At 58.5% G+C, this 22454-nt stretch overlaps 1 protein-coding gene across 1 annotated transcript; it reads right to left on the bottom strand.

The window, feature by feature from the left end:
* Positions 1–51: 51 nt before the first annotated feature.
* On the bottom strand, positions 52–14554 carry CRIP1 (cysteine rich protein 1). Its single transcript, XM_075002900.1, has 5 exons — positions 14354–14554; positions 4455–4549; positions 2972–3029; positions 722–769; positions 52–170 (listed from the first exon to the last, which is right to left on the bottom strand). Exons 1-4 carry the CDS (start codon positions 14391–14393, stop codon positions 729–731), a joined length of 234 nt encoding a protein of 77 aa, XP_074859001.1. The 5' UTR covers positions 14394–14554; the 3' UTR covers positions 52–170; positions 722–728.
* Positions 14555–22454: the final 7900 nt, after the last annotated feature.

Below are 22454 nucleotides of genomic sequence, written 5' to 3'. Positions count from 1 at the left end.
TGCGTATGGGCCCCCCCAGCACAAACAGCTGAGTCTCCCATCAGCACCAGCTCTACTCCACTGGGTACTTTATTGCTTTCAGCAGGCTAATTACATAGTGAATTAACGTTGCGTTTCTCCCAGTGCTCGTGCTGTCCCCAGGCTCCATCGGGAATCCTCTACCTCCAGCCCTAGAGATGGAGGAGAAGGAAACGCAGGTGACGGGCCAGCCAGCAGGGCAGCAGAGCAGCACTGGCATGGAGGGCTTGGCCACGAATGGCCACAGTTGTGGGGCGGGTGCCGGGGAACAAAGCGGTGCTTGTGGCAGCCACTGACTGTGACTCCAGGGACAGGGCACGACCGCCGGAGTTGAAGGCATTAGACAGCCAGGCTGCCCAGCTAGGGGCTGCCACAGGTGAACCTCCTCTGGGGCAGGCTCTGAGTGCAACACACCAGAGACACCCATCAGAGACTCGCACCCGGAGCTTGGGGGCAGCATTCACAGTGGCCTGCAGGGGGACTGGGGCTCTCGGACATGGAGAGCAGCACGGATCCGGCTAACTGCAGTGGAGCAAGGCTGGGAGAAGGCAAATGACTTCGGCCACTGGCCTACGGACCCCAGTTCTGGGCCACACGGGCTGGAGGAAACATGCCAACCCGAGGGATGCAGCAGCACTCCAGAAGACGCGGCCTGGCGTGCCGGGCGGGCGCGTGCCGTGCGACCAGGAACAAAGGCATTTACCTGCGGTTTACTTGAATGTATGACTCTCAGTGCCGCCCCGGCCAAACCCTGCAAGAGAAACACAACGGGGCCGTGAGTACGCCAGGCAGGGAGTCCTGCGCTTCGGTGACTGCAGGGGGAGCCCCCTCCCTGCAGAGCTGGGGGGCGAAACCCTCCAGCCCGCCAGCTGGCAGCCCAAGAGCCAGGCTCAGGTTGGATCCTGCACAGCCCAGGATCCCAGAGAGCAGCCCAAGGCAGAACACCTGTGCTGCCACTCACCAGCCCCTCAGCCCCAATCGGCAGGCACCAGCCGTGGGCACATGCAGCGCTGCACATCCCTGCAGTCCCACCCAGGCTGGGCACTCAGCACAGCCATCAGTTAACCTGGGGTCATCGGGGTTCCAGCTCCTGCCACGCAGCAGCTGCTCCAAGCTGGCCGAGGTGTCTAGCAGGGATACCAGTGGGTCCCACCCTCTGGGGACAGAGGGTGATGCTGCAGGGACCCTCTGCCTAGCAGCTGGAGGGGACACGCTATGGTCACGCCTGACTCTAGTTCCACTCCCCAACCTGGCACAGCCTGGCATTTCCTCTGGTAGCTCCTGCAGCTCGCCAAAGGTCCCACACTCCCAGCCAAGCCAAAGGCTACAAGCAGCAGTGGCATGGCTCTGCCGGGGCTGGCTGCCTCCGCATCCAGCATGGCCCACGAGCGGCTGTGAAGGCGCAGGTGACTGCCTGGCTGGCATGGCCCCGAGCCTGTCCCAAGAAGAGCACGCAGGTGATGCCACGTCCCACCTTCCCAGTACACCCAGCAGCCCCAGCAGGCACGGCGTGGCAGGAACCCAAGTGGAATTCCTCAGCCTCTGCCACCGTGCACCCATACCAACAGTGGCACGCAGCAAGTCACATCCCAAAGGGGAGCATGAACCTGCTGGGGGTGGGGAGAGGGAATCAGCCCTAACACATGCCGAGTCACGCAGCCCCCGGCGGCCTGCCAGGCCTGAGAGCCCTTCTCTTTAGCCCTCTCGGCTGCGCGGGGCTCTGGCAACCTGCACGCACTTGGGGGTTGTCATGCTCTGAATCTGATGCCTCGTGGCTGTCGGCACCCAGGCGTGAAGGGCTGCACACGGGAGTGCTGTGTCGGCGGGAGGGGCAGAGCAGCTGGCCTGGGAAAGCCTTTGCACGAGAGGACCTCATGAGAGTGAGTTGTGCGGAGTACCTAAGACTCATGCCCTGGCCAGAGAAGCAGGCCCCTTGGGGCTGGCATTCACCACGTGCCAGGCCCAGCAGCTCTTGGGAGACAGAACCGCCACCCAAACGCCAGAGGGGGAAGCAGCCGATTTGTCCCAGACACGCAGGGCACATCTGGTGTGGAGGCTCCCAGCTCTGACAGAAGGGGGCCGGCTGTCAACACAGGCGATCACCTGCCCGACGGGTGGTAGCTAAGCCAACGGGAGAATCCCCCTGTCGACCTGGCCACCTCCGTCCCAGCAGACAGGAGAGCTACAGCCAACAGGGCACGAAACTTGCCACAGCGCTGACCCAACGCCGCTGCTGCCAAAGTAACTAGCAAAGTGCCCCCCCGACTGCCGAGCTGGGCCACCCCCGGCACCCCCCCAGGGAAGCACAAAGCAGGTCCGCAGGAGCCTCTCCAGCCAGCGAGTGGAGATGGCAAAAGACAGGCCGCAGGGCACGCCTGAGGCAGGGTGTGCAGAGTGGCCAGGGGAAAGCTGCACGGCCCCCGGAGAATGGGGAAGGAGGCGTGAGCAGATGTCACAGAGCTGTCCCCCACTTACCTCTGGGCCGGTGGTGGCTGTCAGCCCCACTGGGTGTGGGTGTATTTAGGGGTGCACCTGTGACTGTTTGCCCGAGTTTAGGAATGTATGGGGGGGCGAGGGAGGGGTGTCTGCGGGTACAAGGGGGCTTGTGAGCTGGGAGCTCAGGCCAGCATGTCTGCGGACGGACACGGGTGAATGTGCACAGATCCGGGAGCTGGGACATACAGTGGAGGGGGAGGGGTAGCTCAGTGGTTCGACCACTGGCCTTGTAAACCCAGCTCATGCCTTGAGGAGGCCATTTAGGGGTCTGGGGCAAAGAATTCAATCTGCCTGGGATGGTGCTAGGTCCGGCTGTGAGGGCAGGGGACTGGACGCGACGACCTCCGAAGGTCCCTTCCAGCGCTGTGAGATAGGTATGTGTATGTCTTGCTTCTGGGCATGGATCCCAGAAAGCCACCAGTAGCCAATAACCCACCCCGAGCACGGAGACACTGACCTTTGGGTCCAAACAAGGCAGAGTAGCAGGGCTGGTTGCAGTAGGGCTTCCCGTCGTGCTGCAGAGAGAGGAGACACTCCTCAGTAACCCAAGACGAGCAGGCAACAGGGCCTGGGCCTCAGAGCAGATGTGTCTGAGCCATGGGGCACACTGCTAGCCCTGCGAGTGGGGAGCAGGATTCAGCGCCCCGGGAGTCTCGTCCAGACTGCCTGCTCCTCAGTCCTGAAGCCCTGACACTGGTCCGACAGGCGCCCCAAGCGGAGAACTGAGCCAGGAACCAATCAGAGCCTCAGGTCCAACTCACATCCCTCCTCACCTGAGACTGGCTCTGGACCAGGTGAGGGCACCTTGAGCCACCCAGCTCCAACCCCAGGGACTCTTATGTGCAATGGGGCATCCCCTCGGCGCTCTGCAGGGTTCCTCCAAATCGGCAAACCCTCCCCGCAGGGGACCTGGCCCCATCTCCACCTGCCACATTAGCCTGGCTCCCAGCCAGCCGGAGCCCTCAGCCCTGGCAACCGGCCAGCCCGCACATGAAGCCAGGCCCCACTGGGCAGCCGGGGGAGGCCAGTGAATGCAGTGTTCCTACTTCTTGGAGGCAGGACCCTGGGAGTCCAGTATTCCAGGGACTCCACCAAAGACCTCGCCCCAGCCGCAGGGTCTCCCCCCCCTCCTTTCGACGCTGAAGGCTGTGACCTGAGTAACTGGTACAGCAGCTGCAGAGGGTGTGGCTCCATGAGCCTTGAACTCCCCACTCCGCACAGGCAGGGCCCCGCGTGCCCAGGAATCCTGCAGCAGCGAAGATGCCGTTGGCTCTGGGAGGCCACCAAATAGCACCCTCGTACCCTGGCCCTGGTTGCTTTGCTGCAGCCTGACCCCAGCATAGTGTGTCATCTCTCTGGCCCGCCACAGCCCACCTCTCACTCTCCAGATGGCCCCATGACGGAGAGTTACCCCATGCGCAGCACCGGCAGCCAGGCAATCAGCAAACCGGGGGCCAGCCTGAGCGACACAGTGGAGAGAAGCCAGAAACGTAGGCTGGCTAGGCAGGGTGCCTGGAGCTCAGGAGAGCAGTCCAGGCCCAGGGCAAGGAGTCACTGACCCTTGCTACAAGCTCCCTGCTTCCAGGGATGGAGGAGGGTCTGAGCTGGACCGTGCTGCAGGAGCCGAGGCCAGGGGAGAAGAGCCAGGCTGGCTGGCGAGTACAGAGAAACCCCCGCCCCAAGAGGGAACTAGCAACAACCCGTGGACGTTCCCACTCGGTGGCTGTGCGGTGGGGCAGGAGCAGCACAGTGCAGGGAATTCCCCAGAGGTGCTGCGGAGTACCCTGGGAGAAGCCCCGAGGTATTGCTAGGGCAGCATGCCACCATCAGGCCGGGGTAGAAAGGCACCATTCATTAACACTGCAACCCATCGGACCTGCGCAGGGCAAGCTGCAACTCAGCAGGCATGGCATGGAGCCAGCGGCCCTCTCAGCCCTTACCTCCGCATGGCCACCCGAAGTCAAGGTCTTGTTGCACTTCTCACACCTCAAGCAGGGTCGGTGCCAGTCCTTCCCCAGGGAGGTGACCTTCTCAGCTGTCCATGTGTAGACAAAAAACAGCAACAGTCAGGCGGCTGCGACAGGGCGAGTCCACCCCACGCCCAGCCAGCAAGTGCTGGGGAGCGGCTGTAGGCCCTAAGCCAAGCCCCACTACCCCTGCGCTCGCTGCCCAGTAACAAAGGGACCATTATCCAGCAGCATGGCCCTCTGCGCCCTGCCCAGCGCCCCCCCCCCCCCGAGTCTGCCGGGCCCTCGGGAGGAAGGTAGGGCTGGCACAGGTCAGAGAGGTATAACGAGACAGTCACAGGGAACCTTGCCAGCACAGGGGTGGGGAGCCATCTCAAGCAGCTCTCTGCACTTTTGCGTCCTACTCGCATCAGCCCTGTCCTTCGTCCTGCTCCCAGGCAGCGTGGGCACCGTCAGAGGTCTGCCCGTGGGAAAAGGCCCTGCCGCCTAACTGATTAAATGCCAAAGCTGCTGGAGGGGCTTTCGTTCCAGGGGCCAGTGGGGCTCATTCACCGTTAGACACTTGAGGCAGCTGCCAGTTTTCACACTCAGGAGCCTACGCAGCACTTGTAAAACGTGTGTGTGCTGAGAAACAGGCCATAGCGTGCAGAGTACTTCCTTTGCACACTCAATTTCCCGGCACATTATTGCCGGTTGGAGGATTTGGGGTGGGAAACGCCTGCTGCCTCATTACCTCCCGCTCCTTTCTGGAAGGGCCACGGTGTCTGCGTCTTGCAGGGACTCACTGCTGTATTCGTTACACTGCTAACATGGGGGAGATTGCAGAAGGGAAATGGCAAGAGTCAAACATAGGGACCGGCACCCTTCAGCCAGCCCTCGCACAGCAAGGAGGACTGCTCCTCGAGCCGAACTGAAATTCTTCTGCATCTGAAACCTAAAACCATCAGTGGCCTCACTCTACACTGGTCACACCAAACCCTTCACTTCTGAGGCAACCACGCCTTTTGGCACCCGTTCCGGGGTGGGGGTGGGGAACAGGAGGACACCTGGTCTGACACTGGGAAGCAAACTTGCCAAAACACAGAATCACAGAATCCCAGGGCTGGAAGGGACCTCAGGAGTCATCGAGTCCAGCCCCCTGCCTAAAGCAGGATCCACCCCAACAAAATCCTCCCAGCCAGGACTTTGTCAAGCTGGGACTTAAAAAACCTCCAGGGATGGAGATTCCACCACCTCTCTTGGTAACTCATTCCAGTGCCTCACCACCCTCCTGGGGAAATAGCTTTTCCTAACATCCAACCTACACCTCTTCCTCTGTAACTTGAGACCATTGCTCCTTGTTCTGCCATCTGTCACCATTGAGAACAGCCTCTCTCCATCGTCTGTAGAGCTCCCTTCAGGAAGCTGAAGGCTGCTCTCAAATCACCCCTCACTCTCCTCTTCCGCAAACTAAATAAGCCCAAATCCCTCAGCCTCTCCACATAGGCCATGTGCTCCAGCCCCTTAATCATTTTCTTTGCCCCCCACTGAACCTGCTCCAATGCCTCCACATCCTTTCTGCACTGGGGGGCCCAGAACTGGACACAATACTCCAGATGTGGCCTCGCCAGTGCTGAGTACAGGGGAACAACAACATCCCTAGATCTGCTGGAAATCCCTTTTCCGACTTATGAATACAGGGTACTTCTTGCTGCCAGGCTCTTTGTGGCACATTTCTTGCTGAAAGCCACAGCAAACAGCAGCGTGCTTGGAAACGGACCTGGGTTCAGACAACCGAGAAAAGCCTGGAGGCAGCTCCCAGGGGAACAATAAGGCTACTGCCCTAATCTCGTACATGTTTTGCATGAAGAAGGAAAGAACACAGGATGGAATGTAATGACAGCACAAAGGCTGTGATGTTCCAAAGAGCCTAGTGTTCTGTCAGCACCTTGTGTATTGAGCAATGAGGCTGAGCATACCACAGGGCCCTTTCAGGAACTTTGAGTGGATTTGCCGCGCCTGAACAAGGCAGGCGTCCGAGCTTGAGGGTAGGATTTCTGCTTATGCACTAACACCTCTGCGCTCCGGTGCAGCAGCGGGGTGCTGGTCTCCGGGGGCTCTGGATTACAACTCCTTTCTTGGGTGGGCTGTGAGCCGGACAGAAGAACCAGACTATGAAGTGAGATGCAGTGACAGTGGCTAAACCTGAGCAAAAGGCCCCGTACAAGACCTCCAGTGCTGGGACCCATAGCAGGAGCTGAGAGATCACAGAATCACGGAACACTAGGACTGGAAAGGACTTTGCAAGGTCACTGAATCCAGCCCCCTGCCCTCGCAGCAGGACCAAGCTCTGTCTAGAGCATACCATCCCCAACAGATGTCTGTCTAAATGCTCTTAAATATCTCCAGTGATGAAGCTTCCACAACCTCCCTCGACAATTTATTCCAGTGTTTAACCACCGACAGTCATCAGAGAGGGAGCTGTGTTAGTCTGTAGCTTCGAGAACAACAAGAAGTCTTGTGGCACCTTATAGACTAACAGATATTTTGGAGCATAAGCTTTCGTGGGCAAAAGGAAGCGGGTCTCTGCCCACGAAAGCTTATGCTTCAAAATATCTGTTAGTCTATAAGGTGCCACAAGACTTCTTGCTGTTCCTGACCGTTAGGAAGCTTTTCCTAATGTCCAACCTCAACCTAAACCTGCCTTGCTGCAGTTTGATTCTGAACTCCTCTTCTTACCCCACAACTGCTTATGCGCGACCAAGGTTACTGCTCAGATCTTAGAAACAGGAGCTCAGAATGGATTGTGGGCTCTCCCTGGCAGAAGCATTACGTGCTGGGTGAGTCTGTACTAGGGAAATAAGGCTGTTTCAGATATGCAATTCTAGCTACAGCATTTGTGGAACTAGAATTGGCATATCTGAGTCTAACCTCTCTACTCTCACGTCGACCTCCCTTACTCAACGTGATAGCAATAGCATGGAGTACAGGACTCGACTGCTGACCCCAGAGAGACTGATTTTGCTGTGTCTTCACCAGACGCACAAAATTGAACTCCAGAAGATTGACCCTAAGCGGTTTGATCTTCCCCTTAGTACAGGCAAGACTTGTACAGCTGAGGTCATTTCAGTAACTTCATCAAAATAGGTTTTCGTTGCTCAACAAACCCATTCTCTAAAGAGCACACACAGCCTCATCTGCTTGTTCATCCTTGGTGAGCCCTGCAGGGCTAGGCCAGCTGTGCAAGTGACAGCTGGCTCTTTTCTGAGTTGATGGACTGAATTAACAATGATAGCTGGAGAGTACGGTGTTTATGCCCGGGGAGGTGCAAACCAGAACAAGACCCACCTGACTTTAGACCGCAGGTGCTGACAGCGATATTAAAACCTTTTTCTCTAGCTGTTAGCAAATGTCACCTGGCATCAATGAACTGTAAACCTCCCAGTGCCAATGTCTGACATCATTCTGAGCAGAACTGTACTTCAAGGGAGGAGGTCTGAGCCTCGTTCACATGGGGGGAACAGTACAAAAACTCCCATTGGCGCTACCACCACTTAACTGGATGGGTGTTGGCTCCAGTAAGTTAGACAAGGCTCTTGCAGCCGGATCTGATTTTACCCCCTTTGGTTAAATCAGCTGAAATAAAGTAACTGAAAGGGTGGTTCCGCTTTGGGAATCTCTTCTGTAGCAGGCCCCCAGCCAGGGCTGGCTCTGCGTTAGGGTTCTTCAGGCAATTTCTCTAGCATAGGCCCTGCCATTGGAATGGATGGGAAACTAGAGAAACACAAAGAGCAGGGACATACAAACTCTGGAATTCTTGTGCTCTGAGCCATTCCCGAAGCTTTTTCCTGGCACAGCAAACAGGAAAGTAGGACACACCCATCAGCCAATATAAGCAGAAATATAAGCCACAGAAAGAAAAAAAGATATGCATGTGTTTCCAGCCTATGCCTGACTGATTTATCCGATGACAGGACTTAGATGAGCAGCAACCGCTTCTAACAGCAAAATGCTCCAGCGTTTTTATACCAGGGACATGGGGAAACCAAGAGCCTGGGGAAACTTCTACAAGTAGCTTCATTAGCTGGAATTAAACTTTTGCTGCAAAGGTTATTGCCATGGCTAGCTACCCAAACCTCTGCGATACACCCATGGCACGGCGGGGCTTATGTCACCCGACTGAGTGCTTTGAACCAGTACAGAAATCTGCGGCTTCTGGGGAACGCCTTCCAAATCAGGGTGCAGCTATCCATCTGCGCCTGGCTAGAGGCGGGATCCAATGCCCAGGGGAGTCAGCGGCACGCAGTGAGATTTGTAAGAAAAACAAGCCTTACAGATGTCTCCACCACCCTGTAATCTGATTCGGATAAGACATTCTTCATTACATGGCACCGTCTGTTATAACAGTGCAGGCATTCATGACTGTGATTGACAGCAGAATTAGCTGTTCAGAATCCAGTTAATTTGCTTTGTAAAGTATTCAGGAACCAACTTTTTCTGATCCTGGTGCTGGACTCTGCCCTGGAGCGTCCAGCGTCTCAGGGTGGCTCCCTCCCCAGCCCTCCTGTCTGTCCACCTTCAGCAAACAGCTCCATCGAAGCTGAGAATGGCACTGCAGGAGCAATGGGCCAATGCGTTCACCTGGAGGAAATCGTGGCACAGCCGTAAGCCAGTGCATCTGCAGCATGCCTGTAGCAATTGGCTCACGTGCTTGGGGACCATCAAAGTGCTACTTAAACCTGCTCTGTTTGGCCGACAGCCAGAGAGGAAAGGGCCTTTGGACAATGACTTACAGACCTCCCTGCGCAGAAGGAAACAAATGGAGGGAGCTGCAGCTAGATCTCACGGAGCAACTATTCAGAGGTGTCCATTTGCATACGCATCTTTGCAAGTTTTCCCGGGTACATTAGGTGACTTCTCCAAGGCCTGGCCTCTGATTCATGGTCCTCATTTTGGACTGGCCAGCGGTGCCATCGCTGTTCACCCTTGGGAGCGGACCTGAGTGGCCAACTGAGCGTTTTGGACTGGGGGCCAAACTGGAAAATTAGCTTTTTTCCTAACAGAAACCAATTTTTTTCAGGGGGAGAGGGGGGAAGGGACTTCTCACAAATTGCAGAGCCCAAAAATGGAGCGTAGGTCATGTGAGGTGTTTAGAATATGATGATTCAGAACAAAATACCCAGATTTGCAAAAAGAGCCCTGCTGACACTTTCAAAATATGTCTAAGTTTTTTTCCCCCCTGACAAAACACTTTGCTGAATTAAACCTGAAGTCACAAATAGCTTCAGTGCTCTGAAAAATGCAATTTTTTGGCAGCAAATTTACTGTCAGATGAAAATAATTTCACCCAGATTTCCTTGGTAGAGCTCTGTGCTCACCATCAACAGATGTAAATAACCTCACAAGGCAGTGATGAATTGTGCCCCCGATATAGGAGATCTAAAAACACTTAAGCATCAGTTGTTTGATGTTTGTCCCTGGACTCAAGCGGTCACTGTCAGTCCTAGCTCCCTCTTTAGACATTGGTTAAACAGACGATACACAATAGATACCGTGGAGGTGGAAACATCTCAGAATCAAAAACCGACTAGTGTCTAATACTAAAACACAGCTCATCCCGGGGTCCTCTCTTTGGGAGCACAGCTGACCTAACCACTCACACCCCCATAAACAATTCTCTCCTTCCAACTGTTTTCTCCAGATCTTCCTTCACATCCAGATTACAACTGTGTGTCCTAGACACAACTTCCCAACTGTTGCACATTTACATTTGCACCTTGCAGACTAGACTAACGTTTACCGGAGCCTAAGCTTTCGTGAGCAATGAGTCACTTTGTCAGAGGAAATGGAGCAGGTCTCTGAGCACAAAAGCTTAGGCTCCAATAAATGCTGGTCTGTAAGGTGCCACAGGACTTCTCATTGGTTTCGCAGAGACAGACTAACATGACTACCCCTCTGATACCTTTATATTTGCTAACCTTGCAAAACACATGGCAAGAATCTATTTTATGTCTCTACCAACCGTCCCCCACAGACAGCATTCACCTAATAACAGTGTTTCTGTCCAACCGTTCATCTGGAACACGCAGCTTGACAGAGCGAGCAGGCCCTCTTGTACAGAGAAACTGACACCAGCTCACTCATTCTACAATCGTGTGTAATTTCTGGATTCTGAACATTTCCCGCCCACACTGCAGAGAAGGGAACGGGGGGGCTCAGAGACTTGGTGATGGGCAGCTATATAAGAACATGTATTTTCACTGGCTTTGGGTAGTATCTCTCGACAGACATCACAAGTGCTATCAGTCTGTGAGCTCAGGATCCAGTGGGGCAGTATAACAGCACTACAAGTAAATGATTTAAAAATTACAGCATAAATTCCTTCCCCCCTTAACCCAGACTCTGCTTTGTTATTTCTCACTAATTGACCAGGAACTCTTTGGATTTCTGGGCCTATCATTTACACCAGCAGTGCGGAGCCTGCCGCCTGCTTTTGGCCCGCTTGGCACACAGCTGCGGCCCCCATGACCGTCGCAAGGTGTTATGGGCCGTCTGTGTATTGGGTGGGTGCAGCCGGCATAGCACACACAGGTGTGTGGGCAACACACACTGGTCAATAGGCTGCGACCCGCTGGTTTGCACAAACGGACTTTCAGTTCCTCTGGACCTGGGGTGAGCAAACATTTTACGTTGCACCCCATTTTTCCTCCCTGCCCCCCGGTGTCCCGGAAGTGACACGCCACACTCCCTACGCGGCAGCAGAGGCCATGGGGGCCAGGGAGCCAGCAGAGGCTGTGGGGGAGGGCGATCGCGCTGCAGCCCCCCCCCGCCCACCTGGGCCAGACCTCACTGGAGAGCAGCATGCCTGCAGGGCCTGGGCTGGGCTGGGCTGGGGGTGATTATAAAGCACTCCTGATGAACGATAACTTGTGGGGTGAAATTGCTGGGTAGGAGAACACCCCCTTCCTGGCTTGCGAGGCTGCTGTCCGCATCTCCTCACTCGCCACTTGGAGCCATGCAAGAGATCCACAAACCAGAGCCTCTTCCCCTGCACGGGCTCCTGCTCCGGCCGTACCACCGCAGGCCCTGCCAGCCAGCCTCCCGCAGCCTGCCCGCACCAGGGGAGGGGGCAGCACTTCCCTGGGGGCTAGCAGGGATCCAGACACCCATGCAGCCCCCGCAGACCCGCTCGATGCAGGAGGACCAGACTAGCATGGGCCTGGCGGTGCACTGTGAGTGGCCAGCTGCGGGTGGGGGGATTCTGCAGACAGCTTGTCCCCCACCAGCCACTGCAGCTGGCAGCGCCGGGCACAAGCCAAACACAGCTGCAGCAGCGTGTCACCAGCACTGAGTGGGGCACAACTCGAGCCACCAGCGCCCGCTGCCCCACCCACCAGCGCTGTGCCGCAGCAGGGTGCCGGAGTGCTCCTACAGACAGGGGCAGCAGCAGGCAGGGCACCTCCACAGCACAGCTGGGCTGGGGGTCGGGCAGCTGCTAGGAAGTGGGGGTAGAGAGGAAGTGCGGAGGGCAAGGTCCCTGGCTGCCCCTGCAGAGCTCTAGTGCCAAAGCGCACAGATAGCCGGGGGGGCAGCGGGCAGGGCAACTCTTGGTGGGAGCTGGGTGTCAGGCACCCCATGAGGAAGGTGGGGGAGGGGCAGGCACCGGGGCAGGGCACCCCAGGGGGCAGGCAGGGTCTGTTAGTTCACCCAAAGCAGGACGAAGCAGGGAGAGGGGTACCAGGTGCAGGGCATCTTGAGGGGCAGCGGCTGGCAGGGCGATGGGGGGGCGGGGGTCGGCAGGGGCAGACAGCATGGGGCAGGGACTGGGGCAGGCAATGAGCAGGGTGCCAGGAGGTGGCAGTGGGGTGCGGGGCAGACACGGCACCGGGGGCAGGGGGTGGTGGGGGTCTGAGTACTGGGGTGCAGGGCAGGTGGGGTGAGGTGGAGCACCCCACAGGAGCGGGCAGGGCACTGGTGGGCAGGCGCTGGGGGGGGGTCGGAATGCTGACAGTGCACCCCGCTGGGGGACAGGAGCTGGGGGGGGTCGGAATACTGGCAGTGCACCCCGCTGGGGGACTGGAGCTGGGGGGGGTCAGAGTGCTGGCAGTGCACCCCGCTGGGGGGACAGGAGCTGGGGGGGGCGGAGTGCTGGCAGTGCACCCCGCGGGGGGGACAGGAGCTGGGGGGGGCGGAGTGCCGGCAGTGCACCCCGCTGGGGGGACAGGAGCTGGGGGGGCGGAGTGCCGGCAGTGCACCCCGCTGGGGGGACAGGAGCTGGGGGGGGCGGAGTGCTGGCAGTGCACCCCGCGGGGGGGACAGGAGCTGGGGGGGCGGAGTGCTGGCAGTGCACCCCGCTGGGGGGACAGGAGCTGGGGGGGGGGCGGAGTGCTGGCAGTGCACCCCGCTGGGGGGACAGGAGCTGAGGGGGGGGGGCGGAGTGCTGGCAGTGCACCCCGCTAGGGGGACAGGAGCTGGGGGGGGTGTCGGAGTGCTGGCAGTGCACCCCGCTGGGGGGACAGGAGCTGGGGGGGGGCGGAGTGCTGGCAGTGCACCCCGCTGGGGGGACAGGAGCTGGGGGGGGGCGGAGTGCCGGCAGTGCACCCCGCTGGGGGGACAGGAGCTGGGGGCGCGGAGTGCCGGCAGTGCACCCCGCGGGGGGACGGGCGCTGGGGGGGGGTCGGAGTGCTGGCAGTGCACCCCGCTGGGGGGACAGGAGCTGGGGGGGCGGAGTGCCGGCAGTGCACCCCGCTGGGGGGACAGGAGCTGGGGGGGCGGAGTGCCGGCAGTGCACCCCGCTGGGGGGACAGGAGCTGGGGGGGGCGGAGTGCCGGCAGTGCACCCCGCGGGGGGACGGGCGCTGGGGGGGGGGGGTCGGAGTGCTGGCAGTGCACCCCGCGGGGGGACGGGTGCTGGGGGGGGGTCGGAGTGCTGGCAGTGCACCCCGCTGGGGGGACAGGAGCTGGGGGGGGGCGGAGTGCCGGCAGTGCACCCCGCTGGGGGGACAGGAGCTGGGGGGGGGCGGAGTGCCGGCAGTGCACCCCGCGGGGGGGACAGGAGCTGGGGGGGCGGAGTGCCGGCAGTGCACCCCGCGGGGGGGACAGGAGCTGGGGGGGGGCGGAGTGCCGGCAGTGCACCCCGCTGGGGGGACAGGAGCTGGGGGGGGGCGGAGTGCCGGCAGTGCACCCCGCTGGGGGGACAGGAGCTGAGGGGGGGGGGGGGCGGAGTGCCGGCAGTGCACCCCGCGGGGGGGACAGGAGCTGAGGGGGGGGGGCGGAGTGCCGGCAGTGCACCCCGCGGGGGGGACAGGAGCTGGGGGGGGGGGGCGGAGTGCCGGCAGTGCACCCCGCGGGGGGGACAGGAGCTGGGGGGGGGCGGAGTGCCGGCAGTGCACCCCGCGGGGGGGACAGGAGCTGGGGGGGGGCGGAGTGCCGGCAGTGCACCCCGCGGGGGGGACAGGAGCTGGGGGGGGGCGGAGTGCCAGCAGTGCACCCCGCGGGGGGGACAGGAGCTGGGGGGGCGGAGTGCCAGCAGTGCACCCCGCGGGGGGGACAGGAGCTGGGGGGGGGCGGAGTGCCGGCAGTGCACCCCGCGGGGGGGACAGGAGCTGGGGGGGCGGAGTGCCAGCAGTGCACCCCGCGGGGGGGACAGGAGCTGGGGGGGGCGGAGTGCCGGCAGTGCACCCCGCTGGGGGGACAGGAGCTGGGGGGGCGGAGTGCCGGCAGTGCACCCCGCTGGGGGGACAGGAGCTGGGGGGGCGGAGTGCCGGCAGTGCACCCCGCGGGGGGGACAGGAGCTGGGGGGGCGGAGTGCCGGCAGTGCACCCCGCGGGGGGGACAGGAGCTGGGGGGGCGGAGTGCCGGCAGTGCACCCCGCGGGGGGCCGGGCGCCCTTACCGAAGTACACCTCCTTCTGGCAGCGCGGGCACTTGGGCATGACGGCGGCGGGCTGAGCTGGGCCGGGCTCCGCTGGCTGCTGCGGGGAGCGCTCTGGGGCTCCGCGGCCCGCGCCGGCCGGGTAACCCCGCGGCCCCGCCCCGGCTGCAGGGAGGAGACGAGCGGGCGGGACGGGCGCTGCCCTCCGCGCGCCTCCAGCCTGGGCGGGTCCCGGGGCTCGGGGCAGCGCCGCGCGGGGGAGGGCGCGCTGCGAGCCGGCCGGCTGATCGCAGCGCCCCCGCGGCGTGTCCGGGGCTGGTGCACAGCCTGGGTGCGCGGGGAAATCTGTCCCGAGCGAGCAGCGCCGGGGGCCTGGCCGCACCCCCAGGCCACAGCGCACTCCTGGCTGGGGAGGAACAGCTGCAGGGGGGAGCAGCAGGGCCGGCCCGGGCCGGGCGCTGAGCACCCCAAGCCGGGGGGAGCTGCCGGGAGCCGCAGCTGCTTGGCCCTTCCCTCCAAGCAGGGCCCGTGGGTGCCCCTGTCTGCTTGGCTTCCACTGGCCCAGGGAGGGAAGGAGGTTTCCCCTGCGCCAGGCCCAGGTCAAAGCAGCGTTAGCCACCGCCTGGGAGCCGCTCAGGCTGTCGGCCCAGCTAGGCACATAGCCCGGCTGTTATCCCACCGCTGCTGTGTAAGCCCCGCCCCAGGCAGGGCCAGGGAGTGCCGTGGGCCGGGGCATCTGGCACTTTCTGGCAGGGTCTGATTCGGAGTGCCCGAGTACCACCCTCCTCGCCCCGGGGCTGTGGGCAGGGGAGCTGGCCTGCCGGGCTGGTGCCCGAGGTCAGGGATCACACGCCGGAGAACCCCAAAGCACTCGGCCTCCGCACATCCCTGAGGCCGGTCAGCAGGACTGACCCTCTCTGAGGGAGTGCGCGCCCCTCCGGGCCCTGGGGCTGGCAGCAGAAGCCTTTGCAGAGCCTGCACCTGCCCGACTTCCCCTTCCACTCCTGAGTCAGCCTAGGGTGGGTCTGACAGCCGGGTGGGGCCAGCGGTGAAAGGGCTGTGCCCCACCCAGGCTACGTCTCACTGACAGCCACCGTCATGTATGAAAAAACCGTGCGGCTTCTACTCCAGTCCCCACAGAGCCCTCCAGCTCCAACATGTGCTGCGAAATCCCCCTCGTCCCCACTTCCCCCACCGTCGGCCAGGGCTCACTCACAACGGCTCACAGCTCGGCCTGGACCAGGACTGGCTCCTAGTGTGAGACTGGACCAAGCTGCTTCCAGAGCCCTTCCCCCCGCCGTAAGGGATGGGCACTCACAGGCCAGCCCAGGGACAGGGCTGCCTTGGCCGAGCGTCACAGCTGGTCTCACTGCCTGGCCAGGGCCAGGGCCAGGGCCAGGGCCGTCTCTGGGGAGCTTTACAGCTCAGAGAACGCTGCCCAGGAGCAGTTCTCCAGCTGACAAGTGGCGAGGCTGATTCCCAGGGCCCCCGGGTTTGAGAGTCAGCTGAGAGCATGCTGGTCTCTCAGCCTGCCCGCTGTGGCTGCTCTCCCTTTTTGGCTGCCCATGGTGGATTTAGTGCCCGGCTGGCAGCCCTCGGGGTTGGTGTTCTCTTGTGGAGCACCAGAGCAAGCACGGACCAGGCAGCGGCTTTCATCGTCCTAGCCCTTGGGGAGCTCTGGAGGGAGGGTGCTGCTCAGAGGCCCAGCGAGCGCCTGCTGGCACAGTGCTGCGTGCCTCGGCATGGGTACCTATAAACATTCTGCACAGGTTGCCAAACCAGCACCCAGTGGGTGTGATGGGGGCGGGCAGATTTGATCCTGGTGGGAAGGTATCCAAACTACCCAGCTTGTTTGGATCCTCACTGAAACTCCCCTCCCCACCCCCATGGGCCTGTGACAGGGTTCTCTCTCCTCTCGTGAGCAGCTCCGTGGTCAAGCAGGGTGCACGCGCTCGCTGTCTCCTTGCTCCAGCACACAGCTGTGTCCCAGATAGCGCCCTCGTCCTCCTGCTACAGCTCTCGAGCTGGCGTCAGTTCCTTCCTCTGCAGCGGCTCAACGTCCAGGCCTCTTCCCCCACCCCCAGTGACTAGTGGGGGGCTGGGGAGTACGCAGGCCCAGCCACTGCTCCGGGCTTCAGCCCAGGGAACCCATAGATAGCAGTTGTCTGCTGTGTCCACTTCGTCAAGTTCCACTGCTGCTCTAATTCCCTGGGCTACTCTCCTAAGGCCCTGTGCCATCTTCCCCTGACCTCAAGGCTTTGTCAGAGTCCCAGCACCTAACTCAGGACTCCTTGTTCCCGCCGGCTCCTGGCAGTGCCATGCTGGCCATGGTCCTGCAGCTCTGCCGTCCTCACTCCCACAGCTCCAGCTTCAGCCCAGCAGCTCTCTTTTATACCAGCTTTCTGAACTCTGATTGGCTGCTTCTCACGCAGCCCCTCCAGGAAGCTTGCAGGATATCAGTACTGTTCTTTTTCTGGGGCAGAGTGTGGCAGGGCCTCAAAGCCTCCAGCCGGGGGCCTCAGGCCCTAGTCCACACCCTCAGGGCCAGTCAGTTTCCGGATTTGATCCAAGCCCTTCTCCAGCAAGGCAGGGCACTAGCTTTAATTAGTCAGGGGAGATATCCAGGTGTTAGCTTATCTGAGTTGCACAGATGCGATCTGACTTCTCCCTGAAGGATCAGGACCATGGTAAGGGTGACGCTGTATCGATTCAGGACCGCTGCTCTGACTTCATGGCTCCGTTGGTTTGCCCACAAACACTCATTACCTAATAAATACACTTGCTTGTCTTTAAGATGCTTGTTTTTCAGATAGTACGTCAGGTCACAAGGGGCTCGTATCGACTTGAGCTCAAATTGATCCACTCCAGGGCATCCAGCATAGTCCGAGATTTGAGGCTGTGTGGAAGGCTTAAGACTTCGGTGGCTTTGGGTGGAGATGTGGCACAGCTGCGAGACCAGTGCAGGGTCACTGTAGGCTGCATGGTGTGGATACGGGAGCGGCACGCCCCTGATTGATAGGTGTACAGTTGATGTCAGGTCAGACTAGCCCAGGGAGTGTGGTATTTACACAGGGTAGATAAGAGCTCAGCTTTTCCTGGGAGGGGGTGGAATGAATTTGGTATAAGACCATGGGCCTGATCAGTCTGATTTCACCACAGCTGCACGTGGCTTTTAGGGCAGGGAGAAGACGGGTGAGAGCTGAGCTAGGGGCTGGGCATGGGGGGCTGTTCTGCAGAGGACCATTGGCCAGGGAGGAGCCTGGGAGCTCAGCAGCTCCTGTAAGAAGAGGTGTGTCTTCAGATGCAGTTTGTAGCTGTCAGCCACAAGCCTGGTTTCAGCTTGTGTTTCAGTAGCTCCCTTGTTGTTAGTGCTTCAGGAGCACCTGTTTTGTTAACGAGGCAGGACTCTGGGCCTAAGAGCCACAGCATGCTCAGCCACGCTTTTACACTAGCATAACCTCTCTGCTGTCAGGGTCACCGTGCCAGCATCAGACAGGAGTAGAGCAGGGATGGGAATCGAGCCCACCATCTCCTGCAGCTGGTACAGCTGAGCTGGGCTGGCAGCAAGTCCCAGGCACAATCATCCATAAAACCAACATGCCATAGAGGTGCAAGTCTCTCGCTTTATAGACCGCGAGTTCATAAACACACGGTGTTCTGGGAGGGCTTGAATGGCTTTCACATGCCCTTGTGTCCAATAAATGGAGACCTATGCAACTTTTCTACCCCAGCTACATACCGACTCCAGAGGTAGTTCCCCAAAAACCAGCCCAGCTGGCTGCCGTCGAGGGGACTTGGCTGATTCAGCTGCAGGGACCGTTAGGTTCCCTGAGAGCAGGAAGAATGCCATAAGCACCAGAGAACAATTTCGGAGGCTCACGGCTCAGCGAGTTCCAGTGAACTATGTCCAGCAGGGCAGCTTGCCACAAGACAACCCTTTCTTGGTCATTCTGACTCATCCCTGGACCTAGGCAGAGCACCACCTGGGGAGGGAGTGGTGTGGGTCTTTCCACTTGCTCTCAGGACCCCGGGCAAGGGAGAAAACCAAAATAATCTGAGGAAGCTGCTGGGAAAACAGCAGGTTTCATTAATGGCCAGTTCTCAGTCCCTGAGTTTCTTTGCTCACCTCTCTCACTAATGTAACCCTTCTGCCAGAAGAAGTCAGCAGCAACCAGGGCCAGGTTCAACATCTAAGGGTTCCTTGTCATCTATCTCACATAGAACCGGCTCAAGCCCTCACCCAGTAGCATGGGCACCTCGGAGAGGCAACGCTTCCCCACTTGCAAGCATGGAGTCTGAATGCAGAAAAGAACCTTTTAATGAAAGAGGCAGACAAATCATATGGCATAAGCTTGGGAAAAGACCACACCCAGAGTTTGTAATCACCCCTCAAGTAACTGTCCCAGCTCAAATGGCGTGAGCAGTGTCCTTTGCCTCTCAGGCTCCCTAGTCCTATACTGTAAGGATCCAATCCACACACCCAAACTTTCGCCATACCCCGCCTTCAAATGCCCCACATACAACTCTGTCCAGTCTGTGCAGGCCTTGACACAACATCCTGATGCATTCCCTCATTGAACCTGAGGCAATGCCACCTTTGTCCTGGTCCGACATTCCACTTGCCCCAGCCAGCTGCCGTGATGGCCACCCACCAGTCGCTCCTTCCAGCTGCCTGTCCACTGTGCTCTGCTAGCTGTTTGCCCACTGTCTTGTGGATTTTACTGTAGGCAAAACACTGTGATTCCAGCTCTCTGTGGCTTCAGTTACCAGTGATTTCAACTCAGAGTGGCATTCAGCTCTGAGTCTAGCCACAGCATCCATGGTGGATTCTCACAAGTAACTACAAACCCAACTTTGGAGCTATCTTTGAACAGTGGGGAGTGGGGAGTGGGAGAGGAGGGTAGAGAGACAGAGAGAACTGCTCAAACCAGTCTCTCTCCTGTGTGATCAAAAGGCTCCCAGCAACCAGGTTCAACCACTATCCCTCCCCTTGTCAACCTCACAGATGGACGGAGCCCTGTGCAAGCTATATCTTACACAGCAGTGATGACTGCCCTGTACCGCCCCCCCCCCACACACACACAACAACTTCAAGCATTGGTGAGACTCCACAATTCTTACACTGAGTGATAGCATAGAGCGTAGATTTCATTGCTTCACCTGCTACCCATCAGGCTTTGTTTACAAAGTATAACATATGCACACCTTTGCATTTTCACACAACTGATCTCTAAAGCGCACATTTCCCCAAATCCTTCAGCTGTATTGAGCTCCTGCTGGCACATTCCTTACACTAATCTGCAGTAACAAAGCAGAGTGCTCTAGCAGAAACACCTGTGGGACAGCTGGGACTTTTACACTGAACACTGCCCTTCAGCAGGGCAGGATTTACTGAGATAGCCCCAAATCTTCCCTGATTGAAAGCTGGTGTCTGACTGCCTCCACTGATGGAGCTGCCCCATTCCCTTCATGCTGTGTGCCACCATCTGATCACTCCTCAGCTGCACAGCTTTTTATATTACTTATTCACTCTAAAATTCCCAGTCACCAAAGCCTAGGCCAATGGGACACTGAATTCCAGCTTGTGAAGCAAGAAGCATTAGCTCAGGAGTGAATCTGGAGTGCCTGTTGGTAATTAAACTAAAAGGCAACAAACATAAAGGGAAAAGAAGAATGACACACTGGATACAATGTTCGCCGGTGGAACTCATGGCCACGTGGTACTGAATGCCTCGGTAACTGAGCAAGCCTCAGAAAAGAAATAGGCCCACAGGTGCCCCTAGACCAGCCAGCCTGGGAGCCCAAGGGCAAGAGGGCCAGGCAGGGCCATAGACAACAGTCTTGGCAGCCTGGCTGGAGGCAGCACAGGGCTGGAGGTCACCCTCCCCAGCTCCTGGCAGCATGGGCTGGAGCTGGACTCCAGCCATCCCTGCAGCAGCTGAGCGGGCTGAAGGGCCCATGGAAGGGGATCTCCCCTGGTCCGGCAACTGCTCTTGTTCAGAACAGGTCAGGTCAGGTCCTGACCACACTGGAGCAGGAAAGTGTAGCCTGGGTACCCTATCGCAGCATCAACGTCTCAGTGTCTGGGCCAGTCCAAGGGTGGGGCTCGCTATGGGATCCTCATTGCAAGAGGTGGTAGGAGCAGGACAGCTCCATCCAACACAGCCCTTTGAAAATACATGTTGTGCTGCTTGGTTTGTTTAAGGGATGGTGTCAAGGAGGGGACACAAAACCCGGGAGGGTGGAGGCTACCGGCTGCTCTCTGGACTCATCCCATCCTGCAGCGGAGTTCAGCATAGGAACACTAATAATGGTTGATTTGGCCTCCTGCTAGCACCTCATCCAGGCAAGTTGCAGCACTTCACTGATAATGCCTCCTCCTTGAACCACTGAGGAGGAGGAACAGGCTGGTCCCCTGCCCCCTCCCGAAACGTTCCCCCCCTCCCCCCGCTGCTCCATTAACCTCTTGGGGTTACAAAGGAGAGAGTCGTCTTTCCATTGCCCCGAGCTCAGGAGCCCTCAAAGGCGGCTGCGAGGCTTTGGCAAGCGACCAGGGTGGCAGGGAGGGGAAGTGCCTTTCCTTACAGTAGGGCTCTGGACTTCGACGCAGAGCCCTGATGACAAAGGGCAGTGGTTCACGTGGAGGTTGCAGAGTTGGCTAGTCTCCTGCTGAACCAGGTTAGTATCACTGCCACAATTCATGGCTCTCTGCTGACCCATGAAGAGCATGGTGTTTTCCTGGGGTGGAGTAGAAGCAGCATGAATGAGAGCCAAACACAGGAACACACCAGAGTGGGAAGACCGAGGCCAGGCTCAACAACCTTTCCCAGGTGGAGTGCCAAAATCTGACCTTTTGACTTTTATGTACAGTCCAAGAGCCAGTGATACTTTTTAAAGTCACTAATAGTCCTGCTTACAGCAGTGTCATTAATGAATAAGTGAAACTGCAGAGAGTGGCTGTTTCAGTCTTTAAATCTGTGTGTGTCTGGGCTTTTTAAATATCCAAAAATGTCCAGGATTCTAATACAGGTTGAACCTCTCTTATCCCAGATTCTCTGGTCCAGCAACAGCCTGTTTTCCCCCAGGTAGCTGTTAATTGCAGGAAAGGATTGACTTCCTCTGGGCTAATGCGTGAAGGCATTCTCCTAAAATTACAATATATTTTTGGGCTCAAACATGTTGTCACCAGCAACCCTCTCTCTCACACAATTGAAAAGAAATGAAGGCAGCTTTACAAGTGCATTCTAACTGTAAGGCCGCTCCTGAAATGTTGGTTTAATGCTGTTGCCAAACGGGGGACACCGAAGTCCATTACACTATAACTAGAAATTTTAGTGTTAGCATTTTGAGAGTTGCTAGATTAGTGCTGTCAATGATTGCCTAATTCCAGCCCCGGCAGCCCAGCCAGCCCTGGCAAGCTGCATGCAGGGAGGAGGGGCAGGGCTGAGCTCCCACAACGTATCAAAAGAAATCAGCTCACGTGCCACTCTTGGCACTTGTGCTGGGGGTCACCAACCTCGACACAGGCCTTTATTCTAAAGTTGCCATTGAAACAGACCCTACAGAGGAGCCCTGGTCAAGAGACAGCTGCTCTCCGCAATTCTCCAAATCTGCCAGCCATGCAGAATTCCTTCTCTCTCAGCCAGCGGTTCAAAGAGCACTATTTAAAAAAACAAAACCCCACACGTTTCGTGTTTGACACATGATCTTAATTGACAAGAAAGTCACCAAATGGCTTAGTGAGAAGCACACCCTGGACATGTGATGTGATGGAAGGACTGTTGAGGAGCCCGGTCCTCCTTCCGGCTACAAGTCAGAACGCTTGTGCCCTGTGTCAGTCACAGAGATTTATGCTCTGCTAAGCCTAACCTAAACGGTACAGGGAAACCACAGACCTAAGGAGCCTGTATAACCAAATCACCCCCTATGGAAAAAAGCAGGGAAGCTTCTTAATGAAGACAAATGGGCAGCTCGTGTTTCAGGCAGTGGGAAGCAGACAGTGAAGATAAAGCGATTTCAGTCGCTTTGCAGATGCACCTGTTCAGCCCATAAGCCAGCTGGTGCTTGCGAGATGAGGGGGCAGGTGTTGGAAAGACCATCCCAGGGGGCTGGTTAGCCCCAT

This window comes from Carettochelys insculpta, chromosome 9, assembly GCF_033958435.1.
Source record: "Carettochelys insculpta isolate YL-2023 chromosome 9, ASM3395843v1, whole genome shotgun sequence".
NCBI classification, from domain to species: domain Eukaryota; kingdom Metazoa; phylum Chordata; order Testudines; family Carettochelyidae; genus Carettochelys; species Carettochelys insculpta.
Note: the sequence above shows the minus strand (reverse complement) of the source record. Positions and strands in the feature narration are given on the sequence as shown.